General features: G+C 40.1%; 1 protein-coding gene across 1 annotated transcript; it reads right to left on the minus strand.

Moving 5' to 3' along the window:
• Positions 1-3622: 3622 nt before the first annotated feature.
• HEATR3 (HEAT repeat containing 3) lies at positions 3623-22075 on the minus strand (the record flags this gene model as incomplete). The annotated part of the gene is made up of 15 exons (XM_082005502.1): positions 3623-3742; positions 4696-4872; positions 4962-5105; positions 5910-5998; positions 8486-8622; positions 8879-8961; positions 10010-10167; positions 13686-13776; positions 14476-14759; positions 15528-15668; positions 16448-16557; positions 18374-18486; positions 19446-19533; positions 20317-20489; positions 21956-22075. 15 exons carry the CDS (start codon positions 22073-22075, stop codon positions 3623-3625), a joined length of 2028 nt encoding a protein of 675 aa, XP_081861628.1.
• Positions 22076-22325: the final 250 nt, after the last annotated feature.

Raw genomic sequence — 22325 nt, forward strand, 5'->3', positions numbered from 1 at the left:
ACAGCTTAGCTCTTCTGTACTTAAAAATCTTGTCTGGCTTTAGGCCCCGATATGACACCTTTAAATCACTGACAACTTGCCTTGTCTTCCATAGACAAAAAGTCTTCAAAAGTCTTCCATGCTTGTCCTATTAACTTGCATCTTGTCCCTTACAAGGCACAACATGCTCTCTAAATTAACACACAGAATTATTACCTCTCATTCAGTCACAAGCCCTCCATTAGACGCCAAGAGCAAGTTACACTAAACTGGTAGCTAGGCAGGTGATAGAGTAAGGTTTTCTCATTCAGAGAAATAAAAATACAGACATCAAAATACGCAGCTGGCTAATATTGTTAGGTAACTATATCATCACAGAAACCCCAAAGGAAGGTGAGGGCTCCATTTTGCTACGGGCCACTGGCAAGGGCAGTAGACTTTGGCAAAGATCTTACAACACTGGATGTTAGGAAATCACATATAAAAGGGTCATTAATATTAGTGATGAGGTTAACAAAACAACAAAAACACCTCCCAAGAGCTACAGCTTACCCCTCTATCATGGTGCGCTGGAGACAGAGCCACCAGCTTGTTTGTGTTTCATGCCCCCAGCCAAACAGGCCCACTAAAGTACTCTGGTCTCCTCAGATGAAACAAAGGTGAAGGGATTAGTTTAGGTTTTGTATATTAAGAGTTTTAGGACAAACTCACAAGAAACCAAAATGCTTCTGCATGTCCTCACTTCTCTTTCAGCTATTAGCTCGAAATGGCACGTGTACCAGAAGACGGAAACAAATATTTTAAGCACTAAAAATCATAATACTTTTGCAAGCAATATGGTTCATACTATGCACCTAGATTATGACACTTTTTTTGTTTTAAGACATTGAACTCATTAGTGCATACCAAAAAAAAAAAAAACCATGCATTCCTACTGCTGGAACAGTTTAAGATCTAAATGACAGCCTGTCTTATCACTTGAAGGAAAAAAACAGAGTCTGATAGATTATATCAAGAAAACCAAGTTTTCTAGTGGATGTCCTATCTTCTATATATTTATCTGTAATCTTCAGATTCATATTTGAATATGAAACATTTCTTCTCATTAATAACCTAAAAACAACAACAAAAAACCCCCACCATACTTCATTGTTCTGCTAAGCCCCAGCAACCAGATTCTGACTGCTACACTTGGTGTAAAATGCGAAGTTTTACATCACTTGGGACACTTGGGACAGAGTTAATCCCACAAAACAGAGCAGGCTCTTGACTGAATGACCAAAGAGCAGCTTTGGGGAGAAAGACCTAAGAGTCCTGGTGGACAGTAAGTTGAAGAGAAGTCAGCAGTGCACCCTTGCAGTGATGATGGCTAACAAATAACAGGCTGCGCTAGCAGGAGCATGGCCAACAGGTCAAGAAAACCGTTTACTTCCCTCTACTCAGCACTGATGAGATCACATCTGGAGTACTGTCCCCAGTTTTGGGCCCCCCAGTATGAGACACAGTAGGACAGGTCAAGCAGAAGGCCACCAAGATGGTTAGAGGGCTAGCGCACATGATGCACAAGGACAGGCTGAGGGAGCTGGGTTTATTTGGCCTGGAGAAGAAGGGAATATAATTGTTGTTTTCAAGTACCAAATGGGGGTTGTAAGAGGAGATGAAGCCAAACTCCTCTTGGTGGTGTGCAGTCAAAGGCCAAGGGGCACATTTTGCAGCAGGGGGAAGGCCTACTAGGTAGAAGGGGAAAAAGAAGAAGTTGTTCGCAGTGAGGGCAGTCAAGCACTGGAAAAAGCTGTCCAGAGTTGTGGGATTTCCATTCTTGGCGATGCTCAAGGCCTTGCACAACCTATTTCACTCCAAAGTACATCCTGCTTTGAGCAGGGGACTGGACTAAGAGACCTCCAGAGATCCTTTCCAAACTGTATCATCCTGCAATTCAATGTAGCACCCAGAAAATAAGAGCAGAACTTTCTGTGTGAAAGCCCTTTTAAGTGCTCCAAACAAGTATTAATGCCTTTTATCAGGCTAGTATTGTACTATCCTCAGTTTACAGCAAGTATAACTAACACTGGGATTAAAATCCACACACTGTGCAGTCTTACGCCACAATCCACCTAACTACTCTTTCCTCAGCTCTTAACACTCCAGCCCTCTAAGCTGCCTGCCCCTGCCAAATCCCAGCATAACCCTTCAGCCACTCCATGCTCCTCAGGACTTCTCCAGGCCAGGCTCAGTGGCCCTTCATCCCTCCCGATCCCACATGCTCACTCACTCATTTGATTAGCAGGCATCGCATCACATCACACATTTCATCCAACTCCTGTAAAGTAATAGCAGTAACAGGATTTCCAGGCAGTATAGCTGCTTAAACTCATTTTTCACTTTCTCTTGCATTTGCCAAAATACCGTATGTCAGGATTTCATAAAGTCAAGTCATTTGCAAGTTATCCAGTCAGTTCCTGAGCCTGCCTTCCAATCCAAGAGACTGAAATCTAACAAACCAAGCAAACTGGGTCGTTGTAGTTCCATGCCTAACAAACACCATGGGCAAAATTTTTCCAAAAACTAGATGCTTGTGCTAAGGCAACATATCAAGAGAAGGTGGGGGAAAGTCCCATTTCAAAAATCGCCATAACAAAATGCTTTTGTGCTTGGTTGTGGGGTTTTTTTCCTTAAAAAAATGCGTATGAGAGGATCTCATTCACAGAAACAAAACCAAAGCTTTTGATATATGGAAGTTCTCATATAATCCTCATGAATCAGTGACATGTTTTGAAAACAGTTTCTGTATTTTACAGCTTAAAAATCTCTTATCACAAATCTTTGAAAAAAGACATTTTAAGCAATCATAAAGTTACTTTAGGTAATACCTCAGTATAAAAAAAAAATACTTACTAGGTTTACTACTTCCCTGACTTCAAATTCATCCTGATGTAGAATTACAAGGAAGAAAGTAAATCAGGAGACTTGATTTTCAGAAATACCAATCAAAATAAAATAAAAACAAGGAGCTGAATATAAGCATAAAGATCCTCTTACACTGATTTCCACAGCAAAAAGCTATCATACTGAATTTATCATAAATTAATCTGAAACAGTTTTCAATAAACCTCATGAAGTAACACATCCAAGTGCTGACAGTAATCTACACACTTGTCACACACTTCTCTTGGGAAGGTTGCCGTAAGTGCCTGTGCAATTCTAGAAACAGGTAAGAGCAAATATGAACATTCTTCCACTGCTCAATTCCCTGAAAAATATCTTGAGTTTCTAAAATTTTTTTCTTGATCTGGCACATAGCTGAGAATATTTGCTGAATTACTTTTTCATGCATTTATAGTTTTCTGCCAGGATACGTGAGGATTTCTAAACAATGACAGTTGTGCTACGTACAGATGTTGGGACCGCAAGAGCACATTCTTATCACTGCTAACACTTAATCTCAAAGTATGCTATGCTTTTTTACGCTGATGTGACTTTCATATTGCATCAGCCCAGAAGTATAAAAATACTGAATTTTAAAATGCAGTATTAACATGAAAGCAAAACTGCTCCGCTCAATAGATTTCAGAAGTTCAAACGGTTATATTTTTGGAAAACATTATGCAATAAGGGAAACCTTAGTTTAAAGTTCCTCGATGTTTCAAGTTGGGGTTTTCCCTAGTGTCTCCTGATATGCAATGAATCTTCTCAAATTCATCTTCACATTGTCAAGAACACACAGTTGATCTGTACTATATTGTCCTTTGCCTTCTTTTCGCATCTGGAAAACCAAAAAAAACATACTTTACTAACAGAGAAGTTTCTCCTACATCAGATCACCTGAAGTTCATAGTAATTGTATATATGTCTTCTATCAAGGCATGCTACCCATGCCTTTTGAGAACTCCAACAGGTTCACGTGTGCACATGCATAGCTAGCAATCATTTCTGCAAGTCAATTTACTATAATACATCTCTACCTAAAACTAAACTACTGTTGTCATGCTAGTTCACTCATAAAGCTGAAACATACACTTATTTTCTGAAGCTTTTTATATGAAAGACCTTGCACATATAACTAACCAAACAACTGTAGCCCTGTCAAGTGTTTATTTTGTGTGTAGAGCGCTTAGCTTTAAGACTGTGAAAGTCACTCCTCAGGCTTCATCTGACTAAGGAAACAACGTACTGAAGGTCATTCACTATTTAAGACAAGGATGTACTTAAAATTACAGTTTAGAATTTTGGCCTTGTGATTCTTCAAAGTACAGAATGCATCATCTATTTTAATTAACCAAAAACAGAACAAAACCTCCACCTGCAATGACAACAAGTTAAAAACAAAAGATGTCAATGTAGCTTCAGAAGGGACTTCTCTCCCACCAATTTAGCTGTTCTCCTCCAGAGACATCTGCAGGATTTTTTTTTTTTTTTTTTTTACAAGGGTTTCAGAACAATACAGTGATTTGGACGTCAATAATGCTGATGGTGTAATGCAGATGTTGCAATGCAGATGCTGCACTGCTACCTTGACAGTTCCATGAACTGCAAGGTAAGTGTATTTGCTTCCCTCTAAAGCAGAGTATCAGGAATTCAATTATTTGCTTTCTTTTTTTGTGATCATCTTATAAAGCCATACATTCCTGCTTAATTATCTCTTCTAGCAGCCCAAATCTCAAAGCTTTAGCCTACATTGTCTGCTGAGACCCTGAGCTGGCTGCATTTGATGCCTACCCTCATTTTGAACACTGGCTGAAATTCTTTCAGTGCTGGAAGCAACTTGATCTGTACTGCCGCCTTTTCTGCTTCTTTACCATCTGCAAATACATCAAAAAGTGCATCCAAGGCTTCCCCTGCTACCACAAGAGAAGATTCCTTCATAGCAACCTCAAGAAGAAATTTTCCAATCATCTGAAATGAGAGAAAAATTGATTTTTCCAGCAGTGCCTAAGAAAATTGAAAGAAGTATCAAAACTGTTTTAAGCTCTTTACTTTTTCACCTTTAGTGTTTCAGCTGTATCTTGTCCTTTTGCCAGCACGCTGCCAGAAATTCCAAGGATGCTTACTACGTTCACTCTAACACTGGCATTGCTGCTGTGAATACCAGCTTCACATAAAGCCAATAGCTGCTCAGGAGTCATACACTGTTTAGCAAGGGGAAAAAAAAGGAAGAAGATCGACATACTTACATTTGCACGGAAATTTTCAAATATGACATTTAAATCATTTGCTTTTACAGAACACAGGCAAATTTATAACAGAGAAACAGAGTCCTGTATTATGAAAATTACATGAATTCTGGAAATATAATCAGCAAGAAAACAGTTAAGACTTTCCCTTTCAACTTCTGAAAGTGTTTCTTACAGAACATAACCAAGGCTGTCATGAAGCTGAAAGAAAAAGTTCTGAGCCCAAAGGGAATTTCACAAATTTATCTAACTCAATACCCATTTCCAACTCATTACAATTTATAGTATAGAAGCTCATTTTTCAGTTTAAAGCCAGAAAGGGCCAGCAGACCATCTAATATTACGTCTTGTATAACAATTATGCTTCATTCCTATATTTAGCTCACTAACTCACATCCAACCAAGATTCTAGAAAGACAACTAGCTTCAACTACATGACATCAGGAAATAAAGAATCCACATTTCTAGGTGCTAATTTACTAAATGCTTGTCATTATATCCATCTCCTACTACCTGTGGCTTATTGCTGTTTTGAAGTACCTTTCATCTGTTTACATGTTAAAGAGGAGATGTATAAAAAAAGTAGTCCTGTAAGGTCCATGAAAAACACAAAGAGTGAATGCTATTAAATCTTTCTTCCAGTGTTCATGGGTGCTGAAATTTAGCACTTCATTTAAATGTTTTTGTTTTCAAAAACTTTCCAGCACAATTTCACATAAATTCAAACCTACCAGAGCATTTGAGTTTGAAAGCTTTTACCTGGGAGATGTTCTTTGATGCCATTGTTTGTAGGAGAGCCCTCAAAGCACTGGTTATGGCTTCCAGGAATTGTGTGTCTGTAGGGAGTTCTGTCAAAGAATTGAAACCAGAGCCCAGAATTAAACAGGAAGATGAAGGATACAAGAAGCAAAGAAATAAAAATTCCTTAATCCTTTAATTGTTCCTCCAGGTACTACCACAAACAGGAAGAGCTAGATTTTCAGAGACTGGTCTTTGTAGGTTGTAACCATAGTGATTTGTTTGAATTCAGTATTAATTGCATCTGGAGGTTAGACCACAGTTAGTCCTCATTTTCAGGCAGATCCCTGGTTAAGACACTTGTGTGACCTAATGTATGGTACAAACCACGGCCGTCAGATGAGAAGCTTGAAAACTGGTATCACATCGAGGCCGCAATACAGGAACTGAGAAAACTACAGAAGCTGACTGTGTACTTTAACTCCTTTCTTCTGTCTTCTAAGCAGGCTTTTTTGACACCCAGAACACTGGACTCTTTCCAATTCATATAAAAAGCATTTTTTCTGGTGGTTTAATAACCTTTCATAGATGTATGACTCAAACACTGTATTATTCTTATTTAACTACAAATTCATCAATAGCAGCCATCATCTTCAATGCATGTTCTGCATTTCTTGAAGCTTTTTCTTTTTGTCTTATGTGTTCTTATTTTCTGAACCACTCCTGATTACTTCATGCATATGTCCTCCTTCCCTCTGTAAGCAACTAGATCTTTATGCCTCTTTTTCAGCCTGTAAACCACAGAATTCCTTCTAACCACATGTTGGTATGTTATCAACTCTCTCTGGCAGTTTCTGTTACATAGCATTTCAAGATTAAAAAAACATGATGTTAATAAAAATGGACCTGGGCCATTAATTTGTTAGCACCCTCTGTCTTCAGCTAGCCACTTCTCCAGTTTCATGTAAGAACTGACTACTGTGAAGCATAACAGTTACTGTAATAATAGTAATAGACTCTGAAATCTTACAAGTCCTGCTCTTCAGGCACGAGACAAATATTTTCTGTGAACTTCCTTGCATATGTCTTCATATTTTTCATTTCCTGCATTTTAGGATTTCAAAAGCTCTACACTCTCAGGAATAATGTTCCCATAGGCCGATCACGTGCTTTTAATGACTTTGAGAAAAAAGTGTGTTTTGCAGGCAGCTGCATTTTCAAGCGTTACTGCAGCGTCACACTATACACTACAGCCAGTAAGAACTACATGCACCACATTTATGGCTACAAATGAAGGCACTTGAAGGAAGAGAAGAAAACTGAGCTTCTCAAGCTTCTAAGAGACAAGAAATGACAAAGCCATGCATATGCTAGACTTCAGCTGACCTGTCTCAGGAAAAATGTCTTCTGACAATTTTGAGAATTGGCAGGCTTTTCCAGCCTCTAAGAATACCTGTTATTTTTTGAAAAGCCATCATCCCTGACCTTAAAACAAGAACAGATTATCAGAATACTATGAATGAAGCAGTCCGTCAGGGAACCAGATCATCAGCTTGGAACCAGTTAGGGTTTTGGGGTTTGTTTTCCCTTTTTTTCTAAATCTTAGTTCAGCTTCTCTGTAGTGTCAGTAACAGAGAGATCGTTGCGTAAATGGTCCAGCAGTATAGTGGAATGATGCTGATCTGATGTATAAGATGACAGGAGGCACCTGGAAATGCTAACTGCTGTGTATCTGCACTAGACCATCCAATAATACTGCTACTAGCAGTAGGGGAAAAAAAAAAAAAAAAAATCACAGTATCTCTATGAAATAATGTGCCTTGGAGGAACTACAGTTGATACACTCCAGTGTTTACGAGGATGTTATCTGATATTCTAAAATAGTATTTTTAGAAAAATGAAATTTATTGCCACCTTCATTGAAATTGAACCACCACCATAACAGTAAGCTAAGCAGCTTTAACATTAGTCATAAAAACTTTGCACAATTCATTATTACAAATATATTTTCAACAAAGCTATGCAATCACATGCATAAAGCATGCCCTGGAGACAAGGCAGCTGCTCTCTTTCCTACTGTAATAAGCATGTACATTCTGGAGGTTTTTGCAACAACCAACTTTGACATCATTTCATAAAATTCCTAGAAAAATATATGTGAAGACTGTGCTAGATACCCATTTTTTCACATGTCTATTAAGGCTAGTTAGCACATTTAAAAAGAAAATGTCCCATCTTCTTCATGGCTTGTCTGATTGATTAAAAACTGCTATTATCACAAATATGATGAAGCAAACAGTTCCGGTCTCACAGCAAGGCAGGATTTATCCACTAACTTACGTGACTTTCTGCATGCACACACAGACTTAAAGCATATTCTTGCATTGGGAGCATACTTGCTCAAAATGCAATTTGGATTAACACATTGTATCAGGATACACTGTTTCATCAGCACATTTCCAACATTCAGTATCCTTATCTTGAAAGGCCAAAGGGATAAAATTAGTGATAAAATGGCATTAAAACTTAACAATGTACATGGCTACCTTATATCTGCATGAAATAGGTCAGCAAGCCCCCTTTACTAAACATCTTACCGGTTTTAGAAAAGACTAGCTGCGAGAGATGCTGTGCAAGGGACTGAAGTGCTGAAGCTCCTCCAAGACAATCCATGTCTGACACTAATAAAATGCTATGAAGACATGTTAAAGCTCTACACTGTACTGCATTCAGTCTGAAACAAACAAAAAAATGCACTTAGCAGATCTCTTTGAAAACAGATGTCAAAATACAAAGAATCTTGAATTAAATAAGGCTGTGATCTGGTGTGCCGTTTATACAAACATTTGGATCTCTTTATTAAAAAATCATGTATTGGTTCTGCCATTGTCCAGATCTTAAAAGTAACCCAAAGATGGACAGTCCTTCTAAGAGTTCTAAAACAACTGAATAGACATGAAAAATAGTAAGAGAGACAATTAAATTCCTACTTTTTAATTAATGGTTTCCAAGACGGATTGTGCATACAGATGTCTAGAGCAACACTGTTCGGAAAAGCAGTTTTTTCAAGAATCTGGGGAGGGGAAAAAGAAAGGTTTAGCAATAAAGCTTTTTTTTTTTTTTTTTAAGTGTGTTTGGGCAGAAGACTGAAATTTTAGCTTAATGTCAAATAAATACTTCCAACTACGTATTTCAAAGCTTCCCAGGTAGCAAGTGTCTCACCTGATAACAATGCCAGAATCTTCCTCAATCACACAAATGGTACAATTATACACTGGGTTTAGCATAGCATATTTTAAGTATCCAACTGTACTGAACAAAAGGCCACTTTCTAGGTCTCTGCTATTCTTTTTTATTTAGACATTTCTTCTTACAGATTCCGCTACAGGATTTTCAGATAGCTACAAGTCTAAAAGACCTTGCCATGAAACATAGAACTGCTCGCTATTAAGTACAAAAAGCCTTGAATGTTGTCACCTTGCATCTTGATGCCTTGGGTCAGAATTCTACAACGCTGCTGAACTAGCCTAGTAACGGATTCAAATTACAAACTTCATCTTTACAACCCCAAATAAGAATGAGCAAAACAACTCTGAAACAAGAACCTCTGAATACTCGTCAGTGTCAAATATTGTACTTCAGACACTATGTATAAAACTGGGGGAAAGAGGAATCTGTGCTTTTTCAATCTGCTGCCATTTTTCTTGCTGTTCACATACGTTACTTCCACCTCACTTAGCCAATATGGAAATCTGGCAGTCATGCTTTTAATCAAAGTTTCCTTTCTTTTTGCAGGTAATCTTTTTCATGTCCAAATCAAGGAATAATAACCTTTGCATACATTTTTGAAAAGCCAAATTAAAAATAATTTTTAAAAAGGCACCAAATTTCTGAAACACATGAACCTTCTATTTCCACTTACATGAAAACATTATTTAGGTCAAGACAGCTCATGTGATGATGCTCCACCTCTAGGCGAAAAAAAGTGAAACTAAACTGATTTAAAAAACGTACTCCTTTTCTCCAGATGGATCGGGATAAGTTGTTTGCCTAACCTGGGATACAAATCAGGCACAAGGGAAAAACCGTACCACATGTTGGAAATAAATAAAAGACACTACCTTCTTTGGAATGAGGTTGTTCAGAAATGCTGAGTTAACCTCATCAGAGAGGCACAGGGGTGACATTAGCAGCCCACTCCCCTCATTGTACGAGTTTTCCATAAACAAGTCGCTTTCATCACTGCTGGAGAGTTCTTCCCATTCATCATCAGAGGGATCTGAGAACAGAAGACAGACTTGTAAACATAACAGCATTCATGCAATAGGTATCCTACTTCTCAATTTTCAGGCCCCTCACTACAAGAAGGACATTGAGGTGCTGGAGCGTGTCCAGAGAAGGGCAATGAAGCTGGTGTGCGGGCTGGAGCACAAGCCTTATGGGGAGCAGCTGAGGGAACTGGGGTTGTTTAGTCTGGAGAAGAGGAGGCTGAGGGGAGACCTTATCGCTCTCTACAACTACCTGAAAGGGGGTTGTGGCGACGAGGGTGCTGGTCTCTTCTCCCAAGTAACCAGCGATAGGACGAGAGGAAATGGCCTCAAGTTGCGCCAGGGGAGGTTTAGATTGGATATTAGGAAAAACTTCTTCACCACCTTCTTCACTGAGAGGGTGGTCAGGCATTGGAACAGGCTGCCCAGGGAGGTGGTGGAGTCGCCATCTCTGGAAGTGTTCAAAAAACGTGTGGATGTGGCACTTCGGGACATGGTTTAGGGAACATGGTGGCGCTGGATTAATGGTTAGACTTGATGATCTTGAAGGTCCTTTCCAACCTTAGTGATTCTGTGATTCAATTATACCTGGCTCCAGCTCTTGGTTTAGGAGTCTTTAAGCTCTTGGGCTCCAATGAAGTCCACACAAACCAAGTGCCATTAAGCCACAGTTCTAAGTATTGCACTACTATTGTTTAAATTGTTTTATTTTTAAAAAATTATTTATTTTATATTCACTCAGGCAACAAGTATTCTTATGAGAGGTTCTTCATACACGAGTACTTCATTCTCTGATATTAACTATGCTTCACTTAAAGATATCAACAAAGGTATAGAAGAAACATTTCATAAAGCATTTACTGAGATTTTAACTTGGATTGTACCATTTTACTTTTTGAGGTAGATTCAAGCATGCCAATACACCACTTTAACCTGTTTACTAACTACAATCAGTTTAAGGCAACTGTTTCCTCTGGCAATACTGAAGCCACAGACAGATGTCCTCTAACTGGGAAGTAACCGGGCTGGATGAAGATGCTACTGTCTCCACAGCAAACCCAGTTGAAAGAAATTATCAACAGCAAAAGAAGCCAACACAAGCCAGATCAGCTCTGTTAGGCATTTCTGGCAATGTACTTTAAGTAAATTAAACTAGGTTTATAGTTATAAACCTGAACTAGATTTATACTTACATGATTTACTCTACTAACAAATCTGTAAGGGCAGACATGGCAAGAGGGGTTGAGGTAGTGTTACCAATGGGCACAGGTACTGTAAAGTGAATAATCTGTCCATAGCTTAAGGCAGACTTGGCCTGACAAGCTAAGTCCATCATTTATGTTTAAACTGATACATCTACACTCACAGGGTTTACATTGATTTATCTAAAGTTGTTTTAAACCTGGTTACATTTTAACTGCTGTGACACTAGTGTTTACACAAGTCCTAGCTTGGACTGATCCTCCTCACTGACAGGTAAAAGCTCTGCCGGCGTACATAGGTCAGGATATTTAACTACTGTGGCAAAAAATATCATATTCACCCTCAAGTTTTGTCTGACAACACATTCACTTGCGATCCAGGTACCGTAGTAACAACAGCAACAGCCTTGCACTTTTGCTGTGGCAAAAGGTAAATCATTCATTGAAAATACAACAATAAAGGTCTTAAATGGACACATTTCACCTGCACTGTGCAGCAGCTCAAGAATTTGTCTGAACATGATGACTACTGTTTATCAGATGCAAAGTAACTCAACAGCTGTGGCAACTTGATCACACAGACACCTTCTTTTGCTTATGGTAATATCCAATTCTACAGCCATAATATGCTGGTGTTAGTAGCCTTTGCTTAAGAAAACTGTTGTCTTTTATGCTTTACTAACCCACAGTAGCAACAAGCATGAAAATAAAGCAGACATCCCTCCCTTCAGTCAGTCTCTTGCCTCTTCTAAAAAAATTCCATCTGCATCTTTACAGAGCAAAGCAAATAAAAAATCTCCTTTCAAAATTAAATAACTATATGAGCTGACCATGCAATTCAGCAACAACGAAGACAACAGTCATCATATGTTCACAGTGAGTGCCCAGGGCAGAGCAGGAACCAGACTCTGGAACATTAGCCCATAACTAAGATCAGGTTTCTTGTAACGTTCTTGGAAATACAGAAGTATTTCCTATGGCAAGCCCATCTTAACTAGCGCTGGTAACCTATGAACTACAGACTGGACAGTGATGCTGGAGTCTCCTGGCTTCCCTCCCACGTCCCCATTAAAGGGAGAGCACTCTGCTTCTTCCAAACGCCGGCCAGGGCTCAGTAAAACATGTCTCTTGCCAGCATGATTATTTCCCTCAGTACTGTAGCAAGCCGAGTGTTTGTATGAACTCAGCTAATGGCTAAAGCTATTTTAGTCCTCAAATAACTTGAAAATTAAATGAATGGCTGCATCTGGATTCCTCTTAATTTCTACACACTGTCTGCCCATGAATGGGTAAAGTACTGTAGTGAAATACAACACAATCAACCTTACATTACACTGAGTGAATGGCAGAATATGCAGCTTATCCACAAGAGATTTTCCAATTAAAGGGGAGAGCTTATCAATTACAGCTCATTAGATGAGAAATGCAGTTATGAAAGTAGCTTCATATACTAGGTGCAGCATTTCCTTGTGCTGTAAGAGAAAAAAAAAAATCACTATTGGGAATATCTGAGTATTACTGCAGATTTTATTAGAACTGGAAAGATTTACTTAGAAAGTTATCTTTACACAATTACTTTTGCATCAGGCTCATGAGCTGTACTAGCAATTAGAACTTCCAGGTTTTGAACGGAGTTTTTTGGGGGTTGGTTTGTTTTAAACAGGATTTGAGAATCATTTGTTTTCCTGAAGATTTGGAGAAAAGCTATCAAAACTGAGTATCAGAGTTCACAGAAGATACAGAATATCTATTTCCTACTCCCCTCAGAGTAACAGCCTTTCTTTCTCCTCAAAAAAAGCTCATGAAGATGGAGCTCTGAACAGCCTAAATCTGTGTGGCTGACAGATTTGCATTGAAAATGTCTCTCCTCCTACTGTTGCAACACTTGTAATATCAAAACTAAATCAAAACTGGAAGATTTATCTGCTTTTAAAAAATTTATGCCCCAGTCCTGCAATAGGATTCACACCCATGCTGTTTCAGATGAGCACTCACACCGTGCTCTAACTGAAAAATGAATTTGCTGTCATACTTTTTAGGAAGTATCTCTTCGGCCCAAGTGCTTTTTTCATTGCTCTTAAATGTTGGTATGTGTAGTATCATGCAAAAAATACGTAAGTGATAGAAACTATTTAAATGAAAAAAACACATTTACATTAGTGATAGATATTACAATCCAATCTGCCCCCTAGATGAGGGTATCAGGGACAACAGGTCTATATGCATTCACCCTTAAAAGCTAAGATCACCAAACAGCAAACTAAACATGACCTATTTCAGAAACACAATACACCACAACACTTGCAATGAAAGAGATTCCTACAAACCTTCACTGCAGCACATATTAACAATGATTTCCAGAGCAGTCTGCTGAGCCATCAGTAAAGCTGTCACTTCTTTCAGTTCCAACTTATCAGACTAAAAAAGAAAAGTATGAACTAAATTTAATTTTGTAAAACAACATTTTGGCACAATTTAAAGTACTCAGGCTGTCAGTTAAAAATATAATCCAGCCATTTCCTCTTCTCATCTGTCCCCATAAAAAAGAATTTTAAAAAAGCTAACAAAACAAAACCAAGATGCAAACAAAACCCATAATCTTTCTGCTGGATGCTTGAGACCAAATTTTACCTGTAAGAAATGCCACCTGCACTAAAGTATAACAAACAAAAACAAGATTACCTAGCTGGCTAAAGCCCTACTGAAAACATTTATTTGTTACTCAGTTCCTGTACGCAATAGTGAACACACTCGGTAACCTCTGTGTCATCTCCACTCACAACTAAATGGTTACAACCATTAAAAGTCTCACTCGCCATATGCAGAGATCAGAACTTCCTGCGCTAGCTACAAGCGTTAGATAAGCCTAGACCTTCCACTAGAGGAAAAAAACGGGAACGCACTTTCTGATGTGCTGTGCAACTTGCCCACATTTCAACAAGTTCAGCTGAAATTCTCCATGCTCATCTTTGAAGTTTTAGCTAAAACAGTCAAGCTACTTGGGAGTTAGAATTAGTAACGCTAGTAGGTAGCTACTATGGCTAATGCTCAGTCAAGATCAGTCTGATGCTCAACCAAACGCACTAAGCTCTCCAAGAGCCCACCAACCACACTTACTGGAAGTAGGTCTGAAATGTCATTTTCTCTCCTGACTTTTCCTTTTGGCATTTCTTCCATGTCATCATCTTCAGTCAAGACACAGTTGTCTATAACATCACTCATGTTTTCCCCGGTTTCTGCCTCTGCAGTAAGTTTTAACCTGTTTTTTTCAGCTTCATTCATACGAATAATTGTTTCACCAGCATCTATTGCTAATGATTCTGAAAAAATCTTCAGGATTGCATTAACCATGCTTCCCAGGCTGCCTGGTGGAATGGTATCCTTGATATTCCAGATAGTGCCTAAACATGAGATAGTTGAAGTACAAAAATCTGTTAAAATACTCAGCTCCCAGCTCTGTAATAGCCATATATTTTGTAAGGACACAGCCTCCATTAGTTAAAAATATTCAGTGCTTAGATTTCAGTATGAATCTTCAAGTCTTTTCTCTACAGAATTTTATCTTCTTGTTTAGCATTTCATATACTAATCTGTATTAACCAATTTATGCCCACATCTTAAACTTAAGTAAATGTCAACATGTAAGAATACACAGAATATTTATGCGGAGCCATCTTGGTGACACTTTTTACCTGCAATAACAAATCCACACAAGAGAACAATTTTCTAAGGATTCTCAAATTTAACTAATTTGTTACACTCCAATATCAAAAATCACCATGATTGAGCAATTGAGGTGGAAAGAAGAATGCAAGGTAGAGAATCTGAGATAAAAACCTACGCCTGTTAAGATCAAAACAAGTCACCATCATTGACTCATTTCACTGTTGAAAACCAAATGAACAGTTAAAATGGGTTATCACACTGAGCAGGTACTGAATTCAGAATCAAGCATTTAAGACAGTTTTAAAACTAGTTGCAAATATTTGGTCACTTCAAAACACAATCCCCAGAGGCATAAATAACCTCGTGAACCATCTATACAGGCTTTGAGGATCAGATCAGATATCCGGACTATAGCAGAGAAGACTACGCCTTCTGTCCTTCCCACCCTCCTTTACCTGCCATGCTCTCCATCACAAAGCAACGAACACCCTCGAGCATTGTACCTGCTATCAGTGTTCTCAGAAGGATATGCTTCATTGTGCTCTCAGGACACAACATCACGGTTTCCAATACTTGTTGTGCAGAAGCATTGAATGAAGAAAGAAGATCTGGATTATCTTCTGTCACTGCCTGCAAGCAGTTTGCTGCAGCAGACAACAACAAAGATAATTAACAAACCCAATAGTAGCTTTCACTCTCCTAGTGAGAAAGCATTATCCTCCTGAAAGCTGGAGTAATGAAACACAGTCACAGGAAAAAAAATTTCATGCAGCATCATGTTGTAATGGTATGACACTGTCCTTCACAAACTGTGTTTTAGATTAAAAGACATTCTCTAACAAACCTGTATATAAATATAAACAGGTGAGGACAGCACCACATCAGACACGGGACTAGGCGTATTAACTTCTGCTACTCAAGACTCAATTTCTCCACTGTATACTGACTAGGGGAAACACCAAAAAAATGTTGCGAGCACATAAACCTGTAAGACCGTTGTAAGACTACAATAACATTACTACTAATAAAAACACACTGAAAGCGATAGGAGTTGTTTGGGTTTTTTTTAGATGGACTATGTCCTTTGCTCTACAAATTAAACCCTTCATTACTAAACCCAGAAAACAAAAGTGAAAACACCGCCTCCATGTAAAGCTTTTCCACAAAAATTTTTCCACAAAATTTTTCCTCCCATGTAACCACCAATAAGCTATTCTTCTCTGGACTGAAAACAAGCACAACAGATGTCAACTTCCAAATGATGTGCTTTTCAAAAAGGAACTCAAAGTCTGATATTCAGTGTAAAGTTTAAGTAATTCTAGGGCAGGTGCATTATGCAATGGATGTGACATCAGTGTTACGTTCATATAGTAAAGAAAAAAAAAAAATCTTTAAATCCTTAACTTCTCTTTTTACCACTTACCTACTGAAATAGCCAAATCCACGTTTGTGGAAAACTTCTTCATGTAACGTAAGACAGCTTCCAGACATCCTTCTTTATTGAATATGTATACCGCAGTATTGTTGCATTCACTAATGCATAAAAAAAGATTAATAAATATTTTTCCTGGGAAAAGCATTACTGTAACAACATTTTAAGTAACATGTACTCACTCCCATTTTAAAAACCTACCTAAGAATTACACATTAGTCAAAGACCTATCCTTCGTTATTGAGATTATGGTCATAATCTTATGGTCACTCTGCGTAAAATAGAGAAAGAGAGGCTGCAATACCGTGGACACTTCTGAGGAAAGCTGGATTCTGCCAGCTGCTTCCTCACACACAGTATTCAGGAGTTTATCTGGGAGCATAAGTACAGTCTCACGCGGACAGAGCCAGCCAGAGCGTGAAAGGCAGCTTATAACTACAGGTTACAAGCCAGCCCAGGGCTTTCTGTGGCCGTGGAAGACCTCATCCACAAACCCACCGACAACAGAGCAGGCTGTTGCCTCTCGCATCGAAATAGTCGCTTACTCCAGAAAATGACCGCTCTTAATATTCAGAAATACATGCTAAATCAATGCTAAATGTGGCATTTAATTATGTAACGGGGGATTTCTGTTTCTTCAAGCTTTCACAGTTATTCCTATTTTTAAACTAATATATTGATACAAGACAAATTCAAAATAAAAAAGCATGGGACCTAACTAGCTACAAGGGTCTTCAAAAATTTACTTTTGAAAATATTATGTCTTAGCATCATGCCAGCCCCAATTTTATCAATACCAAACTTAGCAATGAAGTCAGCAGTTCACGGTCACTGCCACAAAGTTCAAAATACAGAAGTGATTTATAGCACACTTGATGATTATAGTTCCTGTTCCAAAGCACTTATGTCTATAAAAGCCATAAAATAAATTAATGCAAAATATTGTTGAGTTGGGGTTATAAAGGGTCACATATTCTGTGTAAGGTGCTGAGCAAGCAGTTTCTGTACTGTTCTAGATTCCAATCCCTAAAAAACAATTTACAAATAAGGCCTCAAGCCAGCAGCCATAACGTACAGACAGACATAGAGGCAGCTCCACTGAAATACTGTACGGTACAAAACAAAACTCTGCATGGACCGAAGTGTATAATGACATGGAGCTGTTACAAAACAAAGATAAATAACACATAATTCAAGGAGAACTTTCAGAACAGGTTTGTATCACTTCCACGTTTATAGCCATCTCTGTATTAACAGCATTGCCATTTCTCTTGCTTCACCCGGTGTTTCCAATGTAAGCTACCAATTGAACAATTCACATTCTTTCTCACATAATTAAGTAGATTTGTACCAGTGCCTGAGACACTAAGGGACAGTTTGCCCAAACATTTAAGATTAACTTTCAGGATGACCTGTAGAATGAGGAAGTAGTACAAAAACTCCTCATATTCCCAGAGCACCAGAGTCCACTGATCAGAATTTAACTTTCTCCATATCCCATACCACAATAAGGATTTGCAGGAACTACATGCAAGACCCCACAACCCAAACTGTACAGGAGACTATGACAGAACACGTTCAGAAAACAAGATCAGAACTTAGGATGAACAACCAATATGAAAAAAATTGTCACTCTCCTAAAACTAATGACCGACTTTGCGCACTTTTAGAATCCTTCACTTACAAAAGCAATGGTAGAAGATAAGCTTGTATTTCAGATCAGATGAGGGCTTGCCATTTATTTAGCAAGGCACATGTAGGAGCAACACAATGAGAAATGAGAAATCAGAATCAGCAACTGAACACATCTGCCCATCCAAGGACAAGTAATTTCTTTTCTGCCTCAATTACCATGCTCTTTTTAAGGAACAATTTAATTTAACTCTTCTAAAAGGAGAGGGTTTACACAGCACTTACCATACATTCCACAGCAAATTAATAGCCTCATTGGCTATATCTTCAACGTAATTTTTGTTCATCTCTCTGCATTTCTTTGGAGAGAGCTGGTTAGCATCTAGGCCAGTGCTACACTACAACCAAACAAGAGAAACAGAGTTGGGAAATAAACAAGCCAAGAGAAAAGCAAAAACTTAAAACATTAGCAACAGAGTGAATGGAGAGATTTCTCATGAAGTGTTTATTACCAGAAAACCTGACTAGTTTCCCATTCTCTGTTAAAACTAGGCCACAATGGAATTGAATCATTGATAAATTTTTTACCTTGTAGACAGACTCTTATAGTATTGCTTTGCATTCAGTAGTCTTCAGAAGCGTTTTTTACTAAAGAAATGCTTAGCAATTTTGGAACCTGAAATGCTGTTTCTTGCTAATACAGTCTGTATGCAATTTTCAACAGTTCTTTCTAATCACAAAGATTAATTCAGCTAATAGCTTGCTATGATTTACAACAACGGTATTACCCATATTTTAAAATGGGGAAGAAACATACAGAAAATGATGGTATTGCTCAAGGCTGCTCATACAAAGACAGCAGGTGACAGAATTCAATGCAATTTCCAAACTGCACTGCAACACCTGGACCAAACAAAGAATAGGTATTCAGTACAGATGATTCTATAATAGCAGTAACTACCCAACTGTAAATCCAAGCTTTCATTTAGACAAAACTGTTTTACCAAAAAAACCTCACTAGAATAATGGTGCAACATAAATGTTGGATCTGGATCTTGACTGACAGAATAGACTTTTCTTGACTAACATTCCAGATCAAAAATCTCCAGACTGTTTATGCAAAAGTCATCCTAGGCAGCAAACCTCACCAAGGGCCCAAGTTAGCAGGTCAGGAGGCAGATGCAAGTGATCTGAAATCCCTAGAATCATTTTTGTACTATTAAACCTACAGGAACATTCTTTTAAAAGATCTTTCAAATATCTTATCTTGATAATAGCTACAAAAATTGAACCATTTTTAAAATGGGATAATTCAATGGCTAGATCAGTTTTAAAATTAGAATAAAAATAAATATACCTCTTTCAGAAGTGCAACAAGGGGTGTCATGATGTCTTTTGTCACCATGTCATCACAGACCTCAAACCCTCCGCAAGCACTCAGATTTCTGGGAAAGAAACATAAATGCTTTGGATCAGATACAATACCTTCCAGGAATGTTTAAAAAAACAAACATGTATTCAGAATTCTTCTCTAAAGGCTATGGTACTTTTTGGTTTAAAATCAATGCGCTTAATAAGTTAGTCTTCTACCTTCCTAACATAAAAGAATAACCTTGGTGTTAGGAAAAAAAAATATTTTCACTTATTTGTCTAACGTAACTAGAAAGCTTACCTGTACTAAAACACGACTTTTGTCAGGTATTACTCAGTGTAAGATAAAACATGAATGTTAACGAGTATTAGCACTACATTTTTGTACAAATAAAGCAAGCTGTAGGTCTGACCACAGAATATCAACTCCAAATGATGCTGTTCAGTATTTACAAGTCTCCCAAAAAGCCAGCTATGTGCACCCTCTAACTAACCCACCACTCCCACAGTGTTATCAAGACACAAAATGCCATGCTAACAGCATTCAAGTTCTCTATATTTCCTCATACTACTGGGGTTTTTTTCCCCCTAATGTAAGGGTGGAAAGCAGCGCGTTCCACTGGCAGTAGATAAAAACAGTAGTACCCAACTTAAACCCTGCTCCTGATTAAAGTCTCATGTCAGCCTACTAGAGAAACAAAAGCCCCTCTCTTAGCGACTTCGACTGATGTACGCATGCTTACTCATAACAGAGTTGAAGCAAGAGTGGCTGGCATTCAAGTCCATGGCTGTTAACAGCAAACCCCCTCTCTTTTCCTTCCTGTGCCAATACCTTATTCTAACTCTGAATTACTTACCGGAGAGCACCTGCAGCTGTCTCACGAACAGCTAAACTGTGATCCATCAACAACGGTCCTAAACACCGGACGACGTCTCTCTGCAGAAACGCTGGGATTACATGCTTCTGCTGCAACAGCTTGGAAATACTGGCACAGGCATACTCTCTCACTTCAGCGCTGGGATGCTGCAGCTGCGAGACACAGAGCAGATTGGGGGCGGGGGGGAAGGTAGCTGGACATTTTTATTGAGTGAAAAGATTGATCTGCCTTTTGATTTGCAGGCTAGCACTGTAGCTCCTGTTTTGCTGCTCCTGAATGGAATCAAGAGCTTTAAACTTCCATGGAAGTTTGTAGATCTTTACATGGGTTATGTGTGTTGACAAGAGAGCCATAGTTCAGACACAGATTTGACACTAGCTGGCACTGGTGAGACCTTGTATCTACTTTTGATTACCATGTTTTTAAAAAAATGGACAAAAGTAGGGAAAAAACACCATCAAGGAAGAATAACAGACATAACATGCCACTATAAAGAAAAACTGAAGAATCGAAAGACAAAAAACCACACTAGCCATTAGACTAAAAACATGTGCTTACAGACAAGGAGCATGCGTTCTCTGTGTCCACAAGACAACACTGACTTGCACTGTAACAGACACTCAGGTGAGACGCAAGAACTGCAAACCATGAAAACAATAAAACATAAGAAATGCCTATCCTGGAAGGTCGTAGAGTTTGTTGAAAACCTAACAGAGAAGGTTCCACTCTGCTGAAGAACGGTGTGGAAAAGAGTGGTACATCAGATCCTGCCTCACTGAAATTGGTAGAGGTCTCTCAGTTCACACTCACCTGTGCATTTATGGGTTTTCCCCCCCCCCCTTTTTTTTAAAAAAAAGACTAAGTAGGTTAGTCCAGAAGGACAACCAAGCAGTGATTTGTTCAATGAGTTGAGTCAGGTGACATGGACAAAGGGGATTTGTTTACTGAAAGGAAAACAGGTTGTTACTTCTGAGTCTAAAGTCAAATGCGCAGGAGGAGGTTTAAATTAGTTTTCACCTGTAATACTAAAACAAAACCAAGAATGTGGCCAACCCCAGTCTTTTTCAGCATTTTCTATCAGTTCTTGCTTACATGTAAATCTTGGACTCACCGCACCAACTACCTGTAGGAAAGCCCTCCAGCCAGGCAGGCTGGACCCAAGCGCTCCCAGACCCGGGACGAGGGCATCGAGCAGCCCTCAGCCCCACGGGACCGATCAGGAAGGGGAACGAAAGCCCGGACAGGGGTCCGTGCCCCTCGCTCCGCCGGGGTCGGGCCCAGGGGAGCACGGCCGCAGCCGCCGGCCGGCCCGCCCCCCCTGCCTCCACGAGTGGCCTGCGGGCGCGGCCGTGACGCCGGGGGAAGCGACGCGGAGGCAGGAGGGACGGGTGGCGGCAGGAGGGGCCGTCCCGCACCTTCCCACGCCCCAGGGCGGGCGGCTCCGCTGCCAGGACCTCACCCGAAGCTGTTGGGAAGGGCCGAGCCCTCGCCCCAACCCCATCGCACCGCAGCGGCGGACACAGCCCCCGCCGGGCCTGCCCCACTCCCGCCGGCCCCGAACACAGGTCGCGCTGAGCATCCCCCTCCCGCCCCCGGCGCCCCCGCTTCCCGCCCGCACCTTCTCCAGCAGCTCCGCGGCCGGCTCGTCCTCGGGGCCGCCCTCCCCGTCGCGGCGCTGCTCGGGGCCGGCGGGGGAGAAGGGGGCCCTGCGGAACCGCCGCGCCCGGCTCTTCCCCATGGCTCCGCGGCAGCCGCGCCGCTCGGCGCCGGCGCGCCCACGTGTGCGGCCCCGCGCAGGCGCAGCGCCGGCACCGCCCTCCGGCCAGGTACCGCCCCCCCGGCCCGGGGTGCCTGCTGACTGCAGCCGGGGCGGGCAGCGCGGGCGGCGGGGGCGGGCTGAGCCAGCCCCGGGCATCGGCCGCGTCCTCACGCCGGCCGCAGGACGCGACGCCTGCTCCGGCCGGATGGCCGGGTCAGAAACCTAAACA

Source organism: Phaethon aethereus (genome assembly GCF_964289735.1).
Source record: "Phaethon aethereus genome assembly, chromosome: 13".
NCBI classification, from domain to species: Eukaryota; Metazoa; Chordata; class Aves; order Phaethontiformes; family Phaethontidae; genus Phaethon; species Phaethon aethereus.